The sequence below is a fragment of the Nuphar pumila genome, chromosome 16 (assembly GCF_984573655.1).
Source record: "Nuphar pumila chromosome 16, dmNupPumi1.hap1.1, whole genome shotgun sequence".
In the NCBI taxonomy this organism is placed as follows: Eukaryota; Viridiplantae; Streptophyta; class Magnoliopsida; order Nymphaeales; family Nymphaeaceae; genus Nuphar; species Nuphar pumila.
In genome coordinates, this window is record NC_143264.1 from 85,758,320 (window position 1) to 85,774,219 (window position 15,900).

Here is a 15,900-nt window from a genome sequence, read left to right on the forward strand (position 1 = left end):
AAATATTCATTAAAATATTTATATTCTAACTTTATAAAAAAAAAAAAAAATTAAATCATAATTAATTAAATCTTATTAGGGTAATTTGTTTTAGTATGACAATGTGGGAACTGGACCCAATCCGGACCCAACACCATTCACACACAAAAAAACAAAAAAAAAAAAGAACACGAGACCCTAAGCCCCTCCCTTCTCTTTCTTTTTCGTAATCCCAGCCGACACCCATTTTCTCCTCCCTCTTTCGTTCTCTCTTCCACCAAGACCCTAAAACCTTTCTCTTCTCCTTCCTCCCCCTCCCTTCTCCTTCTTCTCTTCCCCGTTCGGGCACCGATCGACTAGAGGCCGCCACCACTGTGACCCTCATCATCATCGTCGGGATTCACCCCTTATTCCTCTTGTTTGAGTGCCAACCGCCGAAATTCACCCCTTCTTCCTCCTGTTCGAGCGCCAACCACCAAGAGTCACGATTCAGCCACTGCCAGAGTTTTCGCTGGTTGTGAGGGTTTGTTGGTGAGTCCATCCCCAAATTCCTCCTTCCTCATTTCTTCTCCCCCTCTCGTTCCCCTTTGTTGGGCAACCGTTGCAGAAATTGATGGATTCTTCTCTCTTTTTGTCGAACCACCCTCTGCACGACTCATCGACGCTGACATCTGGAGCCGCATAACCACCTGACTTCACCCCTCCCTGAGTAGCCGGCGACCCAGCTCTCTGTTGCAGCTTAACTGCAGACGCCAATGAACCCTTAACTCGAGCCACCGCATGTGGCCGAACCATTCCCATGTCGGAAACAACCCCAGACGGTTAGTTTTTCTAGTTTTCACATCATTTTTCTTTGGATTTTTGCCTTAGCCATATGACCCTGACTAGGGTTATTATGTAAGTTTTTACATGTTTCCCTGCATAGAGATTCATGCCCAACTGATTTGGATTTTTATGCATTTTTGTGCGCTAAGGTATGTGTTATTGATCATTTTCCAGTTTAGATTACTGATTTTCTTTGTTATTCCAACGATTGCTAGCAAGTTTTTGTTATTGTTAATGCCTTAGTTTGCATGCCTAATTTCTAGCATTGAGAATCATGCAAGGCTGTTGTCATATGACAACAGGGGTACCCTTCACTTTGCCAACATTTTTTTATGTGTTTTCCTAGTTTTGGATTTGATTCCCAAGGGAATATAAATTTTTTTTTTTGGAATAGGGTACCTTATGTTTTGTGCCATCACTGAGGTGATGCGTTGGACAGTGTGCAGCCTATGAAGATGCTCCACATAGCTGTCCAATCTTGTTTTGGACTTGTTAGTTTGTTGATTCATGGTTTTCGCCAATCAGGTTACCGATTTACGTTTTGATTTTTGTCGCTCATGTGCAAAAGTGTATTTCGATAAAATTTATCATTGTTTGTACAACACTGTAGCTCTCTCTCACTGTGAGAGGACAGCTAGCTGACCCGTTCTGGTGTTTTTTGCTTGGTGTTACGTGTCACGCACCAAGTGTTTGGTGTTTCGCCTACGCAACAAAGAGGTTGCAATTTTTGCGGGACTTTCAGGTTTTCGAGTTTCGCTATATTTTTCATCGCATCACAAAGGTAGGATTCATAAACTAAACTTGCAGAATGTGAGTTCTTGTTGTTTGGTGTTGATCTCATGTATTTCAAGTACTATGTTGAGTAGGAATCCTATCGTAATATAAATTTAGCAACTTAAGTTAGAATTGACTAATTAGATTGTTGGGCATGAATTAAATTAGCGATTTTGCTTATCTTGTCATTAGCATGATTAATGTTGTGTATTAACATTGTTAAGCATGTTGTATAATATCAAAGTTAAGTATGTCTTGATACATGTATAGATAGACTTTTAACTTCATAGTTTTTGTTGTAAACATGCACTTGAGAGAGCACGATAGTGCATAGTTAACTATGTTAATACGTACATCGCTAGTAGGGTCTTCCCATGTGCACGTGCAGAGTTTGCGATCGCAAAGGAAAATACTTAGATGTAAGTATCTGGTTAGTGTAATATCATAATTGCTTAGAATTACATGTATATTGTACTATGTTAATTGGTTTTTAGGTATAAAAAAAAGGATAAACGGTACTTATTGCTAAGTATCGCATGCGGCTAAAAATGCTATGCATAATGAATGCAATACAAAAGAATGTAAATCAGGTAAATACTTGTGGTAAGTAGGTGGTACAATTGCATCACATACTACATTTATTTTATTGTATGCAACACTTTCATACTCACACGCTCACTTAGTTGTGGATATCTAGGACTGTAGTTCGGAGATTATGCTGAGCATGATTTGAATCTATGAGAATAAAAGTGATCTTATTTTTGTAGTTCAAAGATCATGCTGAGCATGATTTGAATATATGAGGATAGAAGTGCTTGTATGTCACATCGTTATATGGTCACACACTCACCTAGTTATGGATATCTAGGACTGTTGTGATTGTAGTTCAAAGATCATGTTGAGTATGATTTAAATGTATGGGGATAGAAGTGATCTTATTTTTGTAGTTCGAAGATCATGCACGTCATGATTGTAGTTAGTAAAATATGGAGTGTGTTTGCTACAAGTACATATTTTGAATATGCATTGTGTAAAATATCGTGCATAAATGAATGTTTTTGACATGATCATATTGAATGATAGTGTAAAATAATTAATAACCAAGTGAAGCATATCATGTATGTAAAGCATGTATCATGAGTGCACATCTTGAAATGAATGTATCATGTACGTGAATACAAATGTATGTTAGTGTATATCATATTTGTGTGTTAATTATGATGTGACATGTATTATGCTTGAAAAAATAAATCATTTATGACATGTTCATGCATAGTAACATATGGGAAAGAATCATACATAAAACGTATTGAAATTGAATCATACATAAAAGTATGTTAGAAATAAATCATACATGAGAACATGTGTAGAATAAATCATAACATGATAGGATCATGCATGAAAGTGAAAATGATTATGTCATGTATATGCATGAGTGCATGTAAGTTTAAGTTGTGCATATGACATAGACTATTTTAGTCATGCGAGAGGGCATGAACTGTTAATATCATGCATGAGGGTATGAGAGAGTTATCCTGTGAGATAATAATATTTGGCTTTGACTTATGACGTAATAATAAAGATAACCCTAGACTATGGGTCCACTTGAGGCACCGATGAATCTGGGCTCTCTGATATGGTTGGGTTCATCCTGATCTCTTATTCTCTCGAGAGAGGAAAGGATGGTACAAGCCTCGTGAGACATGTTGAGTTTTTAAGGCTTGAAGGTGCCTCTTGTTTCCATCTCACGAAGGTTAGGGGACAAGTCTACCAATATATCATAGGTGATAGTACTACAGCTCTGCAGAGTTAGGGATGCATGCCCGATTTTTTATCGACGATTGTGGTTTAGCGTAGACCAAGACCTGAGACCATGGGTTTGTTCTTCAAACCGCTACATTGTTGGGTTGAATCACTCAAAAAAGAACCACTTAAGTCATAGAAAAGCAAATAAAATACATAAAATAATAAATACTCCTATGATTGTTTCTGAATGCCTACACCCTCTTTTGTATCAGATGGGTCTGAATAAATAAGAGAAACAAGGAATTAGATTTTTTAGAATCACTGCTATCATATGCATAAACATATAGAGACTACTAAGGTTTGCATGATTATTGCATATGATTTGTTACATGTAAATAAAAAAGGCATGTTTATGTTAGTCATATGATTTGACCTGTTGATACAAGGCACGGGCTTGGTTGTTGCACGTGAGGTACTTATGTGTGTGTGACACATAGAAAAGGTCGAATCAGGGTTTGTTTCATTTATATATATGAATGCAAAGTGCATAAATGTTTTGACAAATGATATGTGAATTTATATTTTAGATAATGCATGTTTTAGTCATGAGTTGGACATGAGCATGATTCTTTTGAGGATAAAGAAAGTCAATGTTTACATTTTCATGAATTGTTGCATTTTACTCCACTTCGAAGCATGCTATGAATTATAAATTTGCATTCATTTATACGAACAATTGCCATGGATATGAATGATTGTAATGTTGAATGCCATGAATGAAAATGAATATAAATTTGAGTTTTATGCATACAACTTACACAATTATGAATGCTATAGAATGAATGATGATAAATGTGATTAAATATTATGTACATATTTTGATGTAGATTCACTTAACTCTCATTTTTAAAATGATGGGAATTACACTTTGATTGTACATTTACAACTTGATTTGTATTCTTCAAGTTTTGTTTTGGGTTTCTTACGGGCAAGTGGTTGATGCTCTACAACATTCCAGATGACCTCGTGGAAGACTGAAGCGAAGTACGGGTTGTTGTGCGGCTGAAGGCTCCACTCTTACCTATTACAATTTTTGAAAGACCTAGACAATTTTGGATGGTTATAAACTTGTCAAGATTTAACATTTTATGTTTGGATCTTTAAGTTTTAAGAATTGTAATATTTTAGAATGAGAAGAATTCTGAATTCTGTCATTTCATTTCTGCATTGGTTATGCTTATGGTTTGAAAACTTTAAATCTTTCTGTAACTTCTCAATTGTCTTAAACCTTAAATAAATTTTATCTCCCATATTTTTTCACATGTGAGAATACTTAAAGTAATTACTCCAATTGAGTTGTGTTTATGAATGATTTCGTACTGAATCTAATACTGGGATGATAATATTCACTCGTGTTTACACTCAGATGAGTTATCTAGTATTTGGAATGGTTGAAATGTTATCATATATGAACTTATTAGCATATTACTTTCTAGAATCATGCAAAATTTTATAATAAATAAAAAGTTTTATTTTTTTCTCAAAAATTTGGGTTTGGGAGAGTTTTAAAAAAGGGTTGAATTTTTTAGGGATGTTACAAATATTGTATACCCCAAACATTTGGTATGGTTACATCAGAGAACCACTCTAAACTTCAATTTGTTGGGTTAACCTTGGTTCAAATATTGAGTGCCCCAGTCTAACTGATCAAATAATCAATACACTGTATTAGTTAATTAATGAATTGTCTATTAACATACTTTAAATCACCAAAAACAATTAAAGCTAGACACATGAACCACCATAACTGCGCGTCCCCGCCTTTTTCTTTTCTTTTCTTTTTGATAAACACTAGGGAATGAGGCTCCCTCCATTATATTAAAGAGATTGAGATATAGACACATCAAAAACAAACCCTAATACATCTCTTTGCATCCATGATAGACTTTCACCCACCAAGAGATTACAATAAAGTAACAAACACGAGGTGAGATAGGGATTATACCATGAGAATCGGCTAGTAGCTAGCATAGAGTTCAAGTAGGGATAGGCTTAGCTCGACCGGGCCTCAATGTCATGAATGAGTGAGGGTATAAGAGGGGCAAAAGTATTGGAGGAGTGTGGAGCATGTTTCTTACCTGGATATGAATCCCTAATTTATGCATATGGGGTTATGCCTCCTGCTCGTAAGGTGGAGGTTCGGAAACGTTAGTTCTCGAAGTGAATTTTTTGGATAAGCTTGAAGGGTATTTTTGTAATTTTAGCTTAAACTATTTGTATAATCAAACTACAACTCTTATAGTTTTTTTGTTGTATCCAACAACACTAGTAGACTTTATGTAAAATTCGTAGACTGTCATATTTAAGGAGACATCCTTCTCTTGTATGATATCTCAATCAATAAAGAAGAAAGCTCAGTGCGGTCATGGACGTAGGCAGTTCTCATTGAACCACGTAAAAACTTATTTTTGTATGTGGCTGTTTTTTTTTCTTTTGCTTTTCATGCTTGTTTGTTCGATTCATTGATAGGTCAAAGAATTGTTCCCTAACAAAAAACTGAATAACTAAAAGGCTTTGGAAATGCGTGGAAATTAGTGTCATTTCCGCAGGCCCCTCCTGCAGATGTGAAACAAAGGAGCCTTTGGTGATGAAGGTCCCTCCTTGCACGAGAAACGACACAAGGATGTGTTTGTATTAGGGAATTGGAATCCAATCCTTCCCCAATTCATCTTTCATTTGTTTGGTTTCACTTTATGGATGTGAAATGGAATTCCTGTTACACTAAATTCCTTGGAATCATATTACCCAATTAAACATAAGAATTCAATTCTCCTTTGTTATGTACGATAAAATGAAAGCAGCCCAAGACTTACACTTATGGATGCAAACGGGTCAGGATTTTGACCCAGGCCTGAACTAAATCCAATCTAGATTATTATATCCAAATTAGGGTCCAATCTGTAACAAATACAGTATCTTTGTTTTTGTTTTTGTTTTTGAACAATCATTATCAGATATTATCAAATCTAGGTTAAAATCAGGTATAACCCGAACCATTTATCCTTATTCATTTAAAAAACAGTAGATTTTACCCATTTTCAGCTGATTCCCATACCCTAGAGTCCTATATATTAAGAGAATCTGGATCTTTTCGTGAGGCAAGTCCAGATCCAAAACAGGACCTAACGTGACCAGTTTTTTTTTTTTTTAGGCAAGCTGGGGTTAAGCAGACCACTACCAGTTATACAACTATACCATTGGGTTTTGAAGTTGCAACGTCCCAAGACAAGGTGACGTGCACTAGCTGCTCCTAGTGGACAACAGGAGCCCCCGTTGGTCTAACGCGACCAGCATTTGCTACCCAAATTTTTGTGTCTGGCATAAAAAGTGCCGACCCAATTAATTTTCGGGTCGACCAGGGTAATATGCAGACCAGCTTGGAGTTGTGATTTTTGCTTCATATCTGACCCGACCCGACTTTTTTGCCGACACAAGTGTCTTATATGTAATTTTAGTAAAAGTAAACTTCTGAAATTACACGGATCCGGGTTTGAGATTTGATTTTTGTTGCCCGGCAGAACCCAATCCGACAATTTATTATTTGGTTGGGTTCCGCAACACCCTGATGGGTCATCAGATACCCGACCCGTTGACAGCCCTGCTCGCAAGTCAAGGTACAAACTATGATTTCCACGTGTCTCTGGCAGCTGTTCATTATGCTGTGAATCATTGCCCTCACGGCAACCAATGATCTGTCATGTTGATAAGATCGTGAAACAGAGAATTCCAAATTGGACAGAAATATTGAAGAACAGAACCCACGGAGAGGATCTACATTATCGCATGCGTCCTGCTTCGTGAGGCTACTGAGGACACCACTTTGTCTTCTCTGTAAATGGAAATCCAGTTTATCAAAGCAAGATCAGAAAAGAAGAATTAACCACAAGAAATTACACAATGAACTTTTGAAGAACTCCAGGAATTTCACTGAAAGGTTAAGAAAACAATGGATCGAATGCAACCTCGGCGCGTACATCCCTGTTCCTGAGAATTCTCAAACACCCAAGTGTTTACAATTACATGCCAAGGACCTAGTTTATACATGGATGAACACTATGCATCCTGCAAAGATCATCTGGAAGATCAATCATCGGGAAGCATCCAACACAAACCATTATGTCTCTACCAAAATAATCCCCATTGTTCCCTGGGAAACTGCCAAGAACATTTCTACTTGTTACAGCAAAAGACCAAGACAATATAAACACAAGGCAAGGCACCCAAAACAAATGCTGGTAATGATCCATCGATGATCAACCTGTTTTAGCATAGCCATTCACATTATCCTCAACTTCTACAAGATTCTCCCTTAGGCTTGCTCCACCATTCCACCCAACAACTAAAACAGCATATATGCATCTTTATCAAGAGAAAATACATCCACGGATTCCCAAAAGATTGTTTCATATAGCAAATGACCTAAAAAATTAGTGAAAGTTGTCTATGATATCCACTGTCACTGCCTAATTTTTTGTGAGCCGTGCGCACCAGATGAACCCAACCTGGCCAGCCTAACGGCCCTAAGCCCCGCACATCACCTTATCTTTGATTGTCGAAACAATCATTGGCACTGCACTGCTCTACACACCACCTCATGCACAGCAACCTAGCCCAAACTACGACTCCATGCACCACCCTATGCATTGCGCTAGGATACTCTTCATGAATTTGAGTTTCGAATAGGGGACGACGTGCATGCTCCTCCAAACCAACAACAACGTTGCGAAACCAAGGCGCAACATAGCCTCTTGAAAGCGTCACCCAAGAGACCTGCGGATACTCCATGACTGAAAAAAAGTCATTGCTGACTCCTAGCCTTATGACCAGTTGATAGTTTTAGTGAAACATCGAGGCACTCATTTGCCTGGCCCCATGCCACCATGCATGGTTGAGACCACCTAATGTGGTTTTCGAAAGAATTAGCCATAACCCACATGCACCTCATGCATACCAAACTCTATACGTGAGATACTATTATCACAAGTTGGGAGGTATTCAACCAAATCTTCAAAACCATCATTCAATCTGCTGGCCAAACACAATGCAAAACACATCACGTCTGTGCCGCCACATACCGTCACACCACTACATCACTAATAGTCTAACGCATATCACCTGCTACTACACCTGATGCATTTTTCACTCAATGGCGTTTTATACTGCCCTTGCCATATTTTGGCCTTTACAACACCAAATAGTGCACACACATTCCTGCCAAATGCACCTGTCGCCTACCCGAACATAGAGTGTCATCTATCACCCGCATAACTGGTTGTGCCAATGATGTTGCCTCGCAACACCCACTGCATACCACAATGTCCGTATGCACTGAAACTATGGATACACATCAGCCCCAAACACTGGGTGACCTCTTTCACCAGCGTACCAGGTTGGCCTGTAACACACACTCATTAGACCTGCAACTATATTTATTCCAGTGCTCACTTTTGATATATAAACAAAACTTCACCATTCTCACTGAGTCACCCACGATAATCCACAAGATTCCAAGGCCAAATTCTTTGATAGTTTGAATTATTGTTTGGAATCTATTCAATTGAACAAGAGAAAAAAGTATATTTGCCCATTAAAGAGCATTTTTGTGTATCATAAGTACTTGTATTGCAATCATTATTTTGTGCTCTTGGGGTACTCAATTTGAAATGCATTCATAGATCAGGCTTTAGCCACCTTGTGTTGAAGTGATGAGAATCATCTCCCTTGATTCTTTTAACAATAATAAAACATGAGAATCATATTAATTTGTATTATGTTACAAGTATTTTCAATTCAGCCTTCTTGAACTCTTCAGTTTGTCACTTATCTAATGTCCTATTTTGCTATGTTTTCTACTATGTCACATAGATGCCGGTGCGGCGATGCGGCACTTTAAAAAAACTTGGATGCAGGGGTGCGGGGAGGATATATATATATATTTTAACAGTTTTAAGTTAACACTATGTGTATTTGTGTGCATTTATGTATTTATATATATAATACAGATAAAAAATGAACTTGATTAAGGTTAACTTAATTTACTTTTGGATAGAAATGGACCTCAGTGTGGTTGACTTCACCTAACACAAAGGAAGATGTGTCCAAGTGTCGCACCTGCCTGGGTGCCGGTGCGACGCAGGTGTGGTGCCCTGTTAGAAGAATCCGTGTGACATAGGTTTTCTACCCTTGAATTAATTTGCTCTCTACAAACATTGTGATCCTTTTGTTTTTTGCTTTTGGCTTTAAAAAACTTAAATTAGCACGACTACAGTCTGAGACGATGTAGTTTGGATAAAGGTCTGATCATGATTATGATGATGATGATTATGCAATTGCATATACAAAGGGGCATTTTATCATTTTAATATGTATACGGATAAGTACTTGTATTGCAATTGTTATTTTTGTTTCTTGGGTACTCTTGCTTTCTACTCATCCCAATTGAAACGTCATAGATCAGGATTTGGCCACCCTGTATTTAAGTGATGAGAATCGTCTTCCTTGATTCTTTCAACAGTCATACAATTTGTATTATGTTGCAAGTATTCTCATATCAGCCTTATAGAATTCTTCCAAATTATTACTTATCTGCTGTCCTATTTTGCTATTGCTCTCTATCCTTGAATCAATTTTCTCTCTCCACATGCGTTATTATCCTTTTTCTTTTTGGCTTTTTTGCACTTCCATTCATAAATAATGTCTAAATCTAAAATATGCAACGTAATTTAAAAAGAGGATACAGTTAGAAAGCCTTAAGGAACCACCCTTTATTTTGGTGTCCTCAGTAATGCAAACACGATACCTGCATAATCTTTTACTAATTTCATTTGTACACAACTGCACATTGTTACACAATGCTGAGGTGTATTTCACCATAAAAATACGATAATAAACGGATCAATTTTTTGTAAATACAATGGTAAGTCCTGTGTTGTACATGAGCAATAATGACCTACATCCAACTCAATTTTTCGTGCTGCTGGAGTTATATACAGAATACATTTTGCGTAGATGGTATCCACCACTAAACTGAACTTGAATTTAGTGAACCGGTTTCCAATTTAATCACACTCTTTAAGTGAATCCTATCATGCTTTTTGATACTTGTTCCCTAGTACCTTGTTTGACTGGTTTCTTACATTGCTAGAATCTGAAGAGATACTCTTTTAGATTGCTGCACTCTTTATTCATCACATTCTAAAGCCTGTTTGGTTTACCCTATCCAGGTTACAAAAGCAAGGGCTCGAGGATTCCTCTGTCCTTAACTTTGAATAGTGTCCCATCCCAATCCATAAGCAACATGGAACATCCAACCTCTAAACCAAAATCAAGTTGAGAAGGGATGTGCTTTGATCAAATTATAGAAGTTAGATGCTAGAAAGCCGAGCCACACAAAGCCTACAAATTACACATCAAGAAGTGTAAAGAGCACAGAAGCTTATATCAAAGAAACTAGCAAAGCAAGATACAAAAGTATGAAAGTCAACGAGCATATAGACATGCATATAGGGAAAATTAATACATATGGAGATTTAACTAAGCTTGATGCACTATATATATATATATATATATATATATATATATATATATATATATATATATATATATATATATATATATATATATATATATATATATATATATATATATGTGTGTGTGTGTGTGTGTGTGTGTGAGGGGGGGGGGACACATGCCCACCCACCCACAAACACACATACATCCACTAAGCTTGGTTTCATTATAAATACATATATAGATGCACGTGCACAGACACATAACGTAAAGTATATCCATGTGACTCCTGCAACATAAGAAATTGCATGTCAAAAATAAAAAGTTCATGCTTGCTTACAAACAAAATGATAATAAAAGTTTCAACAGTTCACATTTTGAGATTCTTTCAAATAACATGATACAAAAGTATGCCCTTCCAACAAATTATAGTAAAACTTTTATTATTAAAACATTTTTTTCTTTTTATGTAAGAAATGATATAGGAAACATCTGCACTTGTTACTGATGGCACTAAAAAACTGGAAATGATGAATTATTTAATATTTAATATTTGATACCTTAATAACAAGAATGAGGGTTAAGCATCCAGACATCCACCTTAAATTCAAACATTGTGTTTTTCGTTTCAACCTGTGAACAGCATAAAATACTCGAATCCTTAAATGATCATATTAACTAAAAACTGATCATAGCATCATGCAAGTTGGAGCATGTAAGCAAAGAAAGAGAAAAGAGTAACTCAACTTGTACAGAAACTTCAAGGTCTGCCCCCTCAAAATGGACAAATGTATGCCAAACCCAGCAAACCTAGAGAGGGTTCAGGTCCATGGGACCAAACCATAAGTGATAGAGAGGACCCGACCCATTCAGTAATGAAACAAACTTATGCTTTTGCAGAGGATTTGCAGCCCTACAATAACCATGCACCGGTAGTTCATACAGGGCGGATCACATAAAGTAACAGCAAAAGCCCAAAGCAAGGGAAAAGTGGAACTTTACCTCTAATCCTGATGAGAGCACATGTTGTACTGACAAAATTACAGTACCTCATCATTTGTAGATCCAATAGACTTTGAATATGAACATGCTCCAAATGGAGTGAGATGACAAGTGGAGGCAAACTTGAGAAATCTGGATATATAGCACACTAAGTCATTTTGCATGGTAATTCTCACTTGAAGAAGCGAAAAGGTGTGCAAGATCAAAGATGTCTTTCAATTAAAACAGCATAGCAGTTATGTCATAGATTATTCTAAATGATGACTTAATGAAGGAGACGGAAAGACTGTTATTTAGGAGACTAAAGAATTACTGTACCTATCCTGGTATGATTTTGTATCTTGAGAGTGATTACATATATATATATATATATATATATATATATATATAGATAGATAGATAGATAGATAGATAGATAGAGAGAGAGAGAGAGAGAGAGTTAGTTCTTAAGTGCATCAAAAAGGGTGAATGGAGAAGTAGGAAATCTAATGGGACAAAGCTTGATAACTTTCTTTTTTAAATGGAAGCACAATAGAGTGTGGAGATGTGGGGCATTGATCACAGACATCTTGCATGCAAAGCTCCTTTTTTTGGGGGTGCAACACGAGGACTTTTCAAGAAGTCACCCATCCTAGTACTACTCTCACCCAAACATGCTCAACTTCAGAGTTCTGATGAGAAAATAACCTTCACCATTTTATCAAATGTAGATGTATGCAATCCAATGCTTCTTCAAACTCAATCCCTCTTGCATTGATAAACCCAATATTGTGTAGATAATGCTTTTGTCACCCGTAGATGCTAAAAAGTGGGTGTAAAGTGTCAGTTTGGGGCAAGCAAATCCAAAATATGGACATGTCAAAAGAAGCAAGAATGTCTCACCATCGAATTTCTGCTGGAACGTAGACCTTAATCTGCAGTTCCATATCTATGCAAGTGGATCTCAAAATTATCTAGACCTCATTTAATGGCATGCACCGACGAGAAAGCAATTGCAGCTGGCTGAAGAGTTTCATGTCATGTCAGGATGATTCAAGTTATGAAGCCTTGCTGCAATGAGTTTCCAATGCCTGTTGCCTGCTTCAATATACACTAAAAGGAAAACTGCTTCATTCAAGACTAATTCTCCAACAGAGCTGAATGCAACTGAGGAAGATATCCTACAGTCCTCATATTTCCAGTCAAGTTCTTAACCACAGCATAAATCTCCTCTGACTGGCAATGTGACCTATCCTTTGCAGTAAACACATGAACTTCATTGTCGACTTCAATCCAGCTGCAACCTGGTTGTTTTGTAAGGCCCATGTTCTTCACACGTGCTCTGATGCTATTGACAGCCTCCCACTTGCCAAAATCAGCATATATATTTGACAGCAACACATGATACCCAACGTTTTCACAGTCAAGTTCAAAAAGTCTATTAGCCACATATTGGGCTAAGCTTTCATTTCGGTGGATTTTGCAAGACCCAAGCAGTGATCCCCAAAGAAGAGAATCAAGCTTAGAAGGCATCTGAACAGCCAACTCAACTGCCTTGTTCAGCCAGCCAGCACGGCCAAGGAGGTCAACCATGCAAGTGTACTGTTCAACAGTTGGGATAAGACCATAGTCCTTCATGCTGTCAAAGTGCTTCCATCCCTCTTCTACTTTCCCTGCATGGCTGCATGATGATAAAACAGCTGTAAATGTGGCATGGTTGGGTTTTACACTAGCCTGTTTCATTTTTTCAAATAAGTCAAGAGCACGATCAGTATGGCCATGCACTCCAAATGCTAACAACATTGAATTCCATGATATCTCATCCTTAGCAGACATGTTTTCAAAAATAACCCATGCATGGTTTATGTCACCACATCTTGCAAAAGAAGCAATCAGGGAATTACAAACCAAAACATTTGAAGCAAGCCCATTTCGTATTAAATAACCATGGATTTGTTGGCAGTAAAATAACATAGATAAGTGAGAACAAGCAGCAAGTATACAAGAAATTGTTACGGAGTTAGGTCTGACAAGCTCAGCCTGCATATCCAGGAAACATTTCAAGGCAAATTCTGAATCACCATTTTGTTCAGAACCAGTGATTACAGCATTACATGAAACCACATCTTTAACGGGCAGCCTAAGAAACACTTTCTGGGCAGCCTCAATGTCTCCACACTTGGAATACATATCAGTTAGAGCTCCTCCCACAAAAACATCATCATCAAAGCCCATTTTGATTGAGAACCCATGAAGCTCCATGCCAATAAGCCTGTGCTTCAAAGACGAACAGACACGAAGTACAGAGAGAACAGTCAAGGAATCCGCTCTGCCACCTCTCAGATGCAACTCAGTGAACAGTTCCATTGCTTTATATGCATGACGAGTTTGTGCACAGCCTTCAATTACGCAACCCCACATTACCAAATTTTTATTAAGAGATCTTTCAAACAATTGCAAACCAAATTCAACACTCCCACACTTGCAATACATGTCAACAAGGGCAGTTTCAATTTCCTTCAAGATATGCATTCCATGCTTCACAATGTGACTGTGAATTTGTCTGCCAAGCTCAAGATCTAACAATTCAGGACATGCCGCTAGAACAGCAATCATTGTTGCAGAGTCAGGTTCAATATCCAACATCAACATTTCAGAAAATATCATTGCTGCCTTCGTTCCACATCTGTTGTCTACATAACCAGAGATCATCGTGTTCCAAGAAACTGTGTTCTTCAGAGAATCCATCTGAAAGAAACGATCTACCATCCCCCAATTTCTACATTTCATGTACATGTGGATAGTTGCACTTCTCAAAAATACATCGCCGGAAAAAACATGTCTTACTGCAAAAGCATGGATTTCTCGTCCTTGAATCAGCAACTGGCGAGAAGCACAAGAAGATAAAGCAGTAAGACAGCTCAACGTGTTTGGCTTAACACCCCTCTGTTGCATCACAGCGAGCGTCCTAAGAGCTTCCAACGGCTTGCCTGACCCCTCGAACCCACCGATCAGCGTATTCCAGGAAACTACATCCATCTCAGGCATTCCATTAAAGACGCTAGCAGCATCCTTCATCGAACTACATTTGCAATACATCGCTAGCAGACTATTGTTGACAAATATATCACCTCTAGCTCCCATTTTCACTACATACCCATGAATCTGTCCCCCTAGTCTCAGATCCCGGCAATCTGTAAAAGCCTTAATCACGCGGGGCAACGTATATTCGTCCGGTAGAACACCGTAATTCATCATCTCCACAAAAGCCCCAATTCCATTCTCGTACAATCCCTTCTCCGTGTATTCTTTAATCAATCGATTCCACGATGACGCATCCATCTCTGCACCATTCTTGGAAACTACAATCTCACCATGCTTGTTTCTATCGATTACTCCCCACTTCATGGCGCCCCCATCACAATTACTTACGATTCTTGAGTAGAGATCGTGATTTACAACCTCGTTTAGGGAATCGTTACATTTCGGGAACTCAAAATCGCAGAAAAACAACCGGAGACTCCGATTTCGACGCGATTTTACCGAATTCTTCAGAGTCACGGAAGTCTCTCTAGGAAATCGAAAAGGAAAACCAGATCTTCTCGATACTTCCCGCGTAAAAAGACACGGATCGTCCTTGATTCTCCTTCGTGTACTAGCGCACACTCTGCGGCACTCGTTACGTCGCTCGCAACGCAAGAAGAATGTACCGGAGAAGGAGAAATTAGGGTTAGGGCTTCTGAATTCGCGTACCTTGGCGACGGCGGATCGGCGGTTGTCGCAGCGTCGATGGGAGGGACGGCGGAGCACAAGACTCCCCGCGGGAGCAGAGAGCTCCATCCTTCATGGACAAAGCGCGCGGCCTTTCCCTCCCTTTTGTGGTAGTCTACATCGGGTCGGGTCCCCAGTCCAAAATGATCCGGGTTTGGGCTGCGTGCGCAACCACAGACCCGTAAGACTCGGGTCTAAACCGGGCGACTACTAAACCGAGCCGGGTTCGAATAGTCGTGGAAAAAGCGTGCCAAT

At 38.3% G+C, this 15,900-nt stretch overlaps 1 protein-coding gene and 2 long non-coding RNA genes across 3 annotated transcripts; 1 reads left to right on the forward strand and 2 right to left on the reverse strand.

Annotated features, from left to right (window-relative positions):
• Positions 1-227: 227 nt before the first annotated feature.
• Positions 228-4,644, forward strand: LOC149813957 (uncharacterized). The gene is made up of 2 exons (XR_016428208.1): positions 228-800; positions 4,343-4,644. It is a non-coding gene; the product is annotated as an uncharacterized LOC149813957 (long non-coding RNA).
• Positions 4,645-11,450: 6,806 nt separating this feature from the next.
• On the reverse strand, positions 11,451-11,986 carry LOC149813958 (uncharacterized). The gene is made up of 3 exons (XR_016428275.1): positions 11,896-11,986; positions 11,641-11,806; positions 11,451-11,526 (listed from the first exon to the last, which is right to left on the reverse strand). It is a non-coding gene; the product is annotated as an uncharacterized LOC149813958 (long non-coding RNA).
• Positions 11,987-13,014: 1,028 nt separating this feature from the next.
• On the reverse strand, positions 13,015-15,282 carry LOC149813959 (pentatricopeptide repeat-containing protein At4g13650-like). The gene has a single exon (XM_089991236.1). It carries the CDS (start codon positions 15,280-15,282, stop codon positions 13,015-13,017), a length of 2,268 nt encoding a protein of 755 aa, XP_089847362.1.
• Positions 15,283-15,900: the final 618 nt, after the last annotated feature.

Bases quoted from the DNA above. Each gene is read 5' to 3' on its own strand.
- LOC149813959 (XM_089991236.1), bottom strand. From the start codon at position 15,282: ATGAAGTGGGGAGTAATCGATAGAAACAAGCATGGTGAGATTGTAGTT.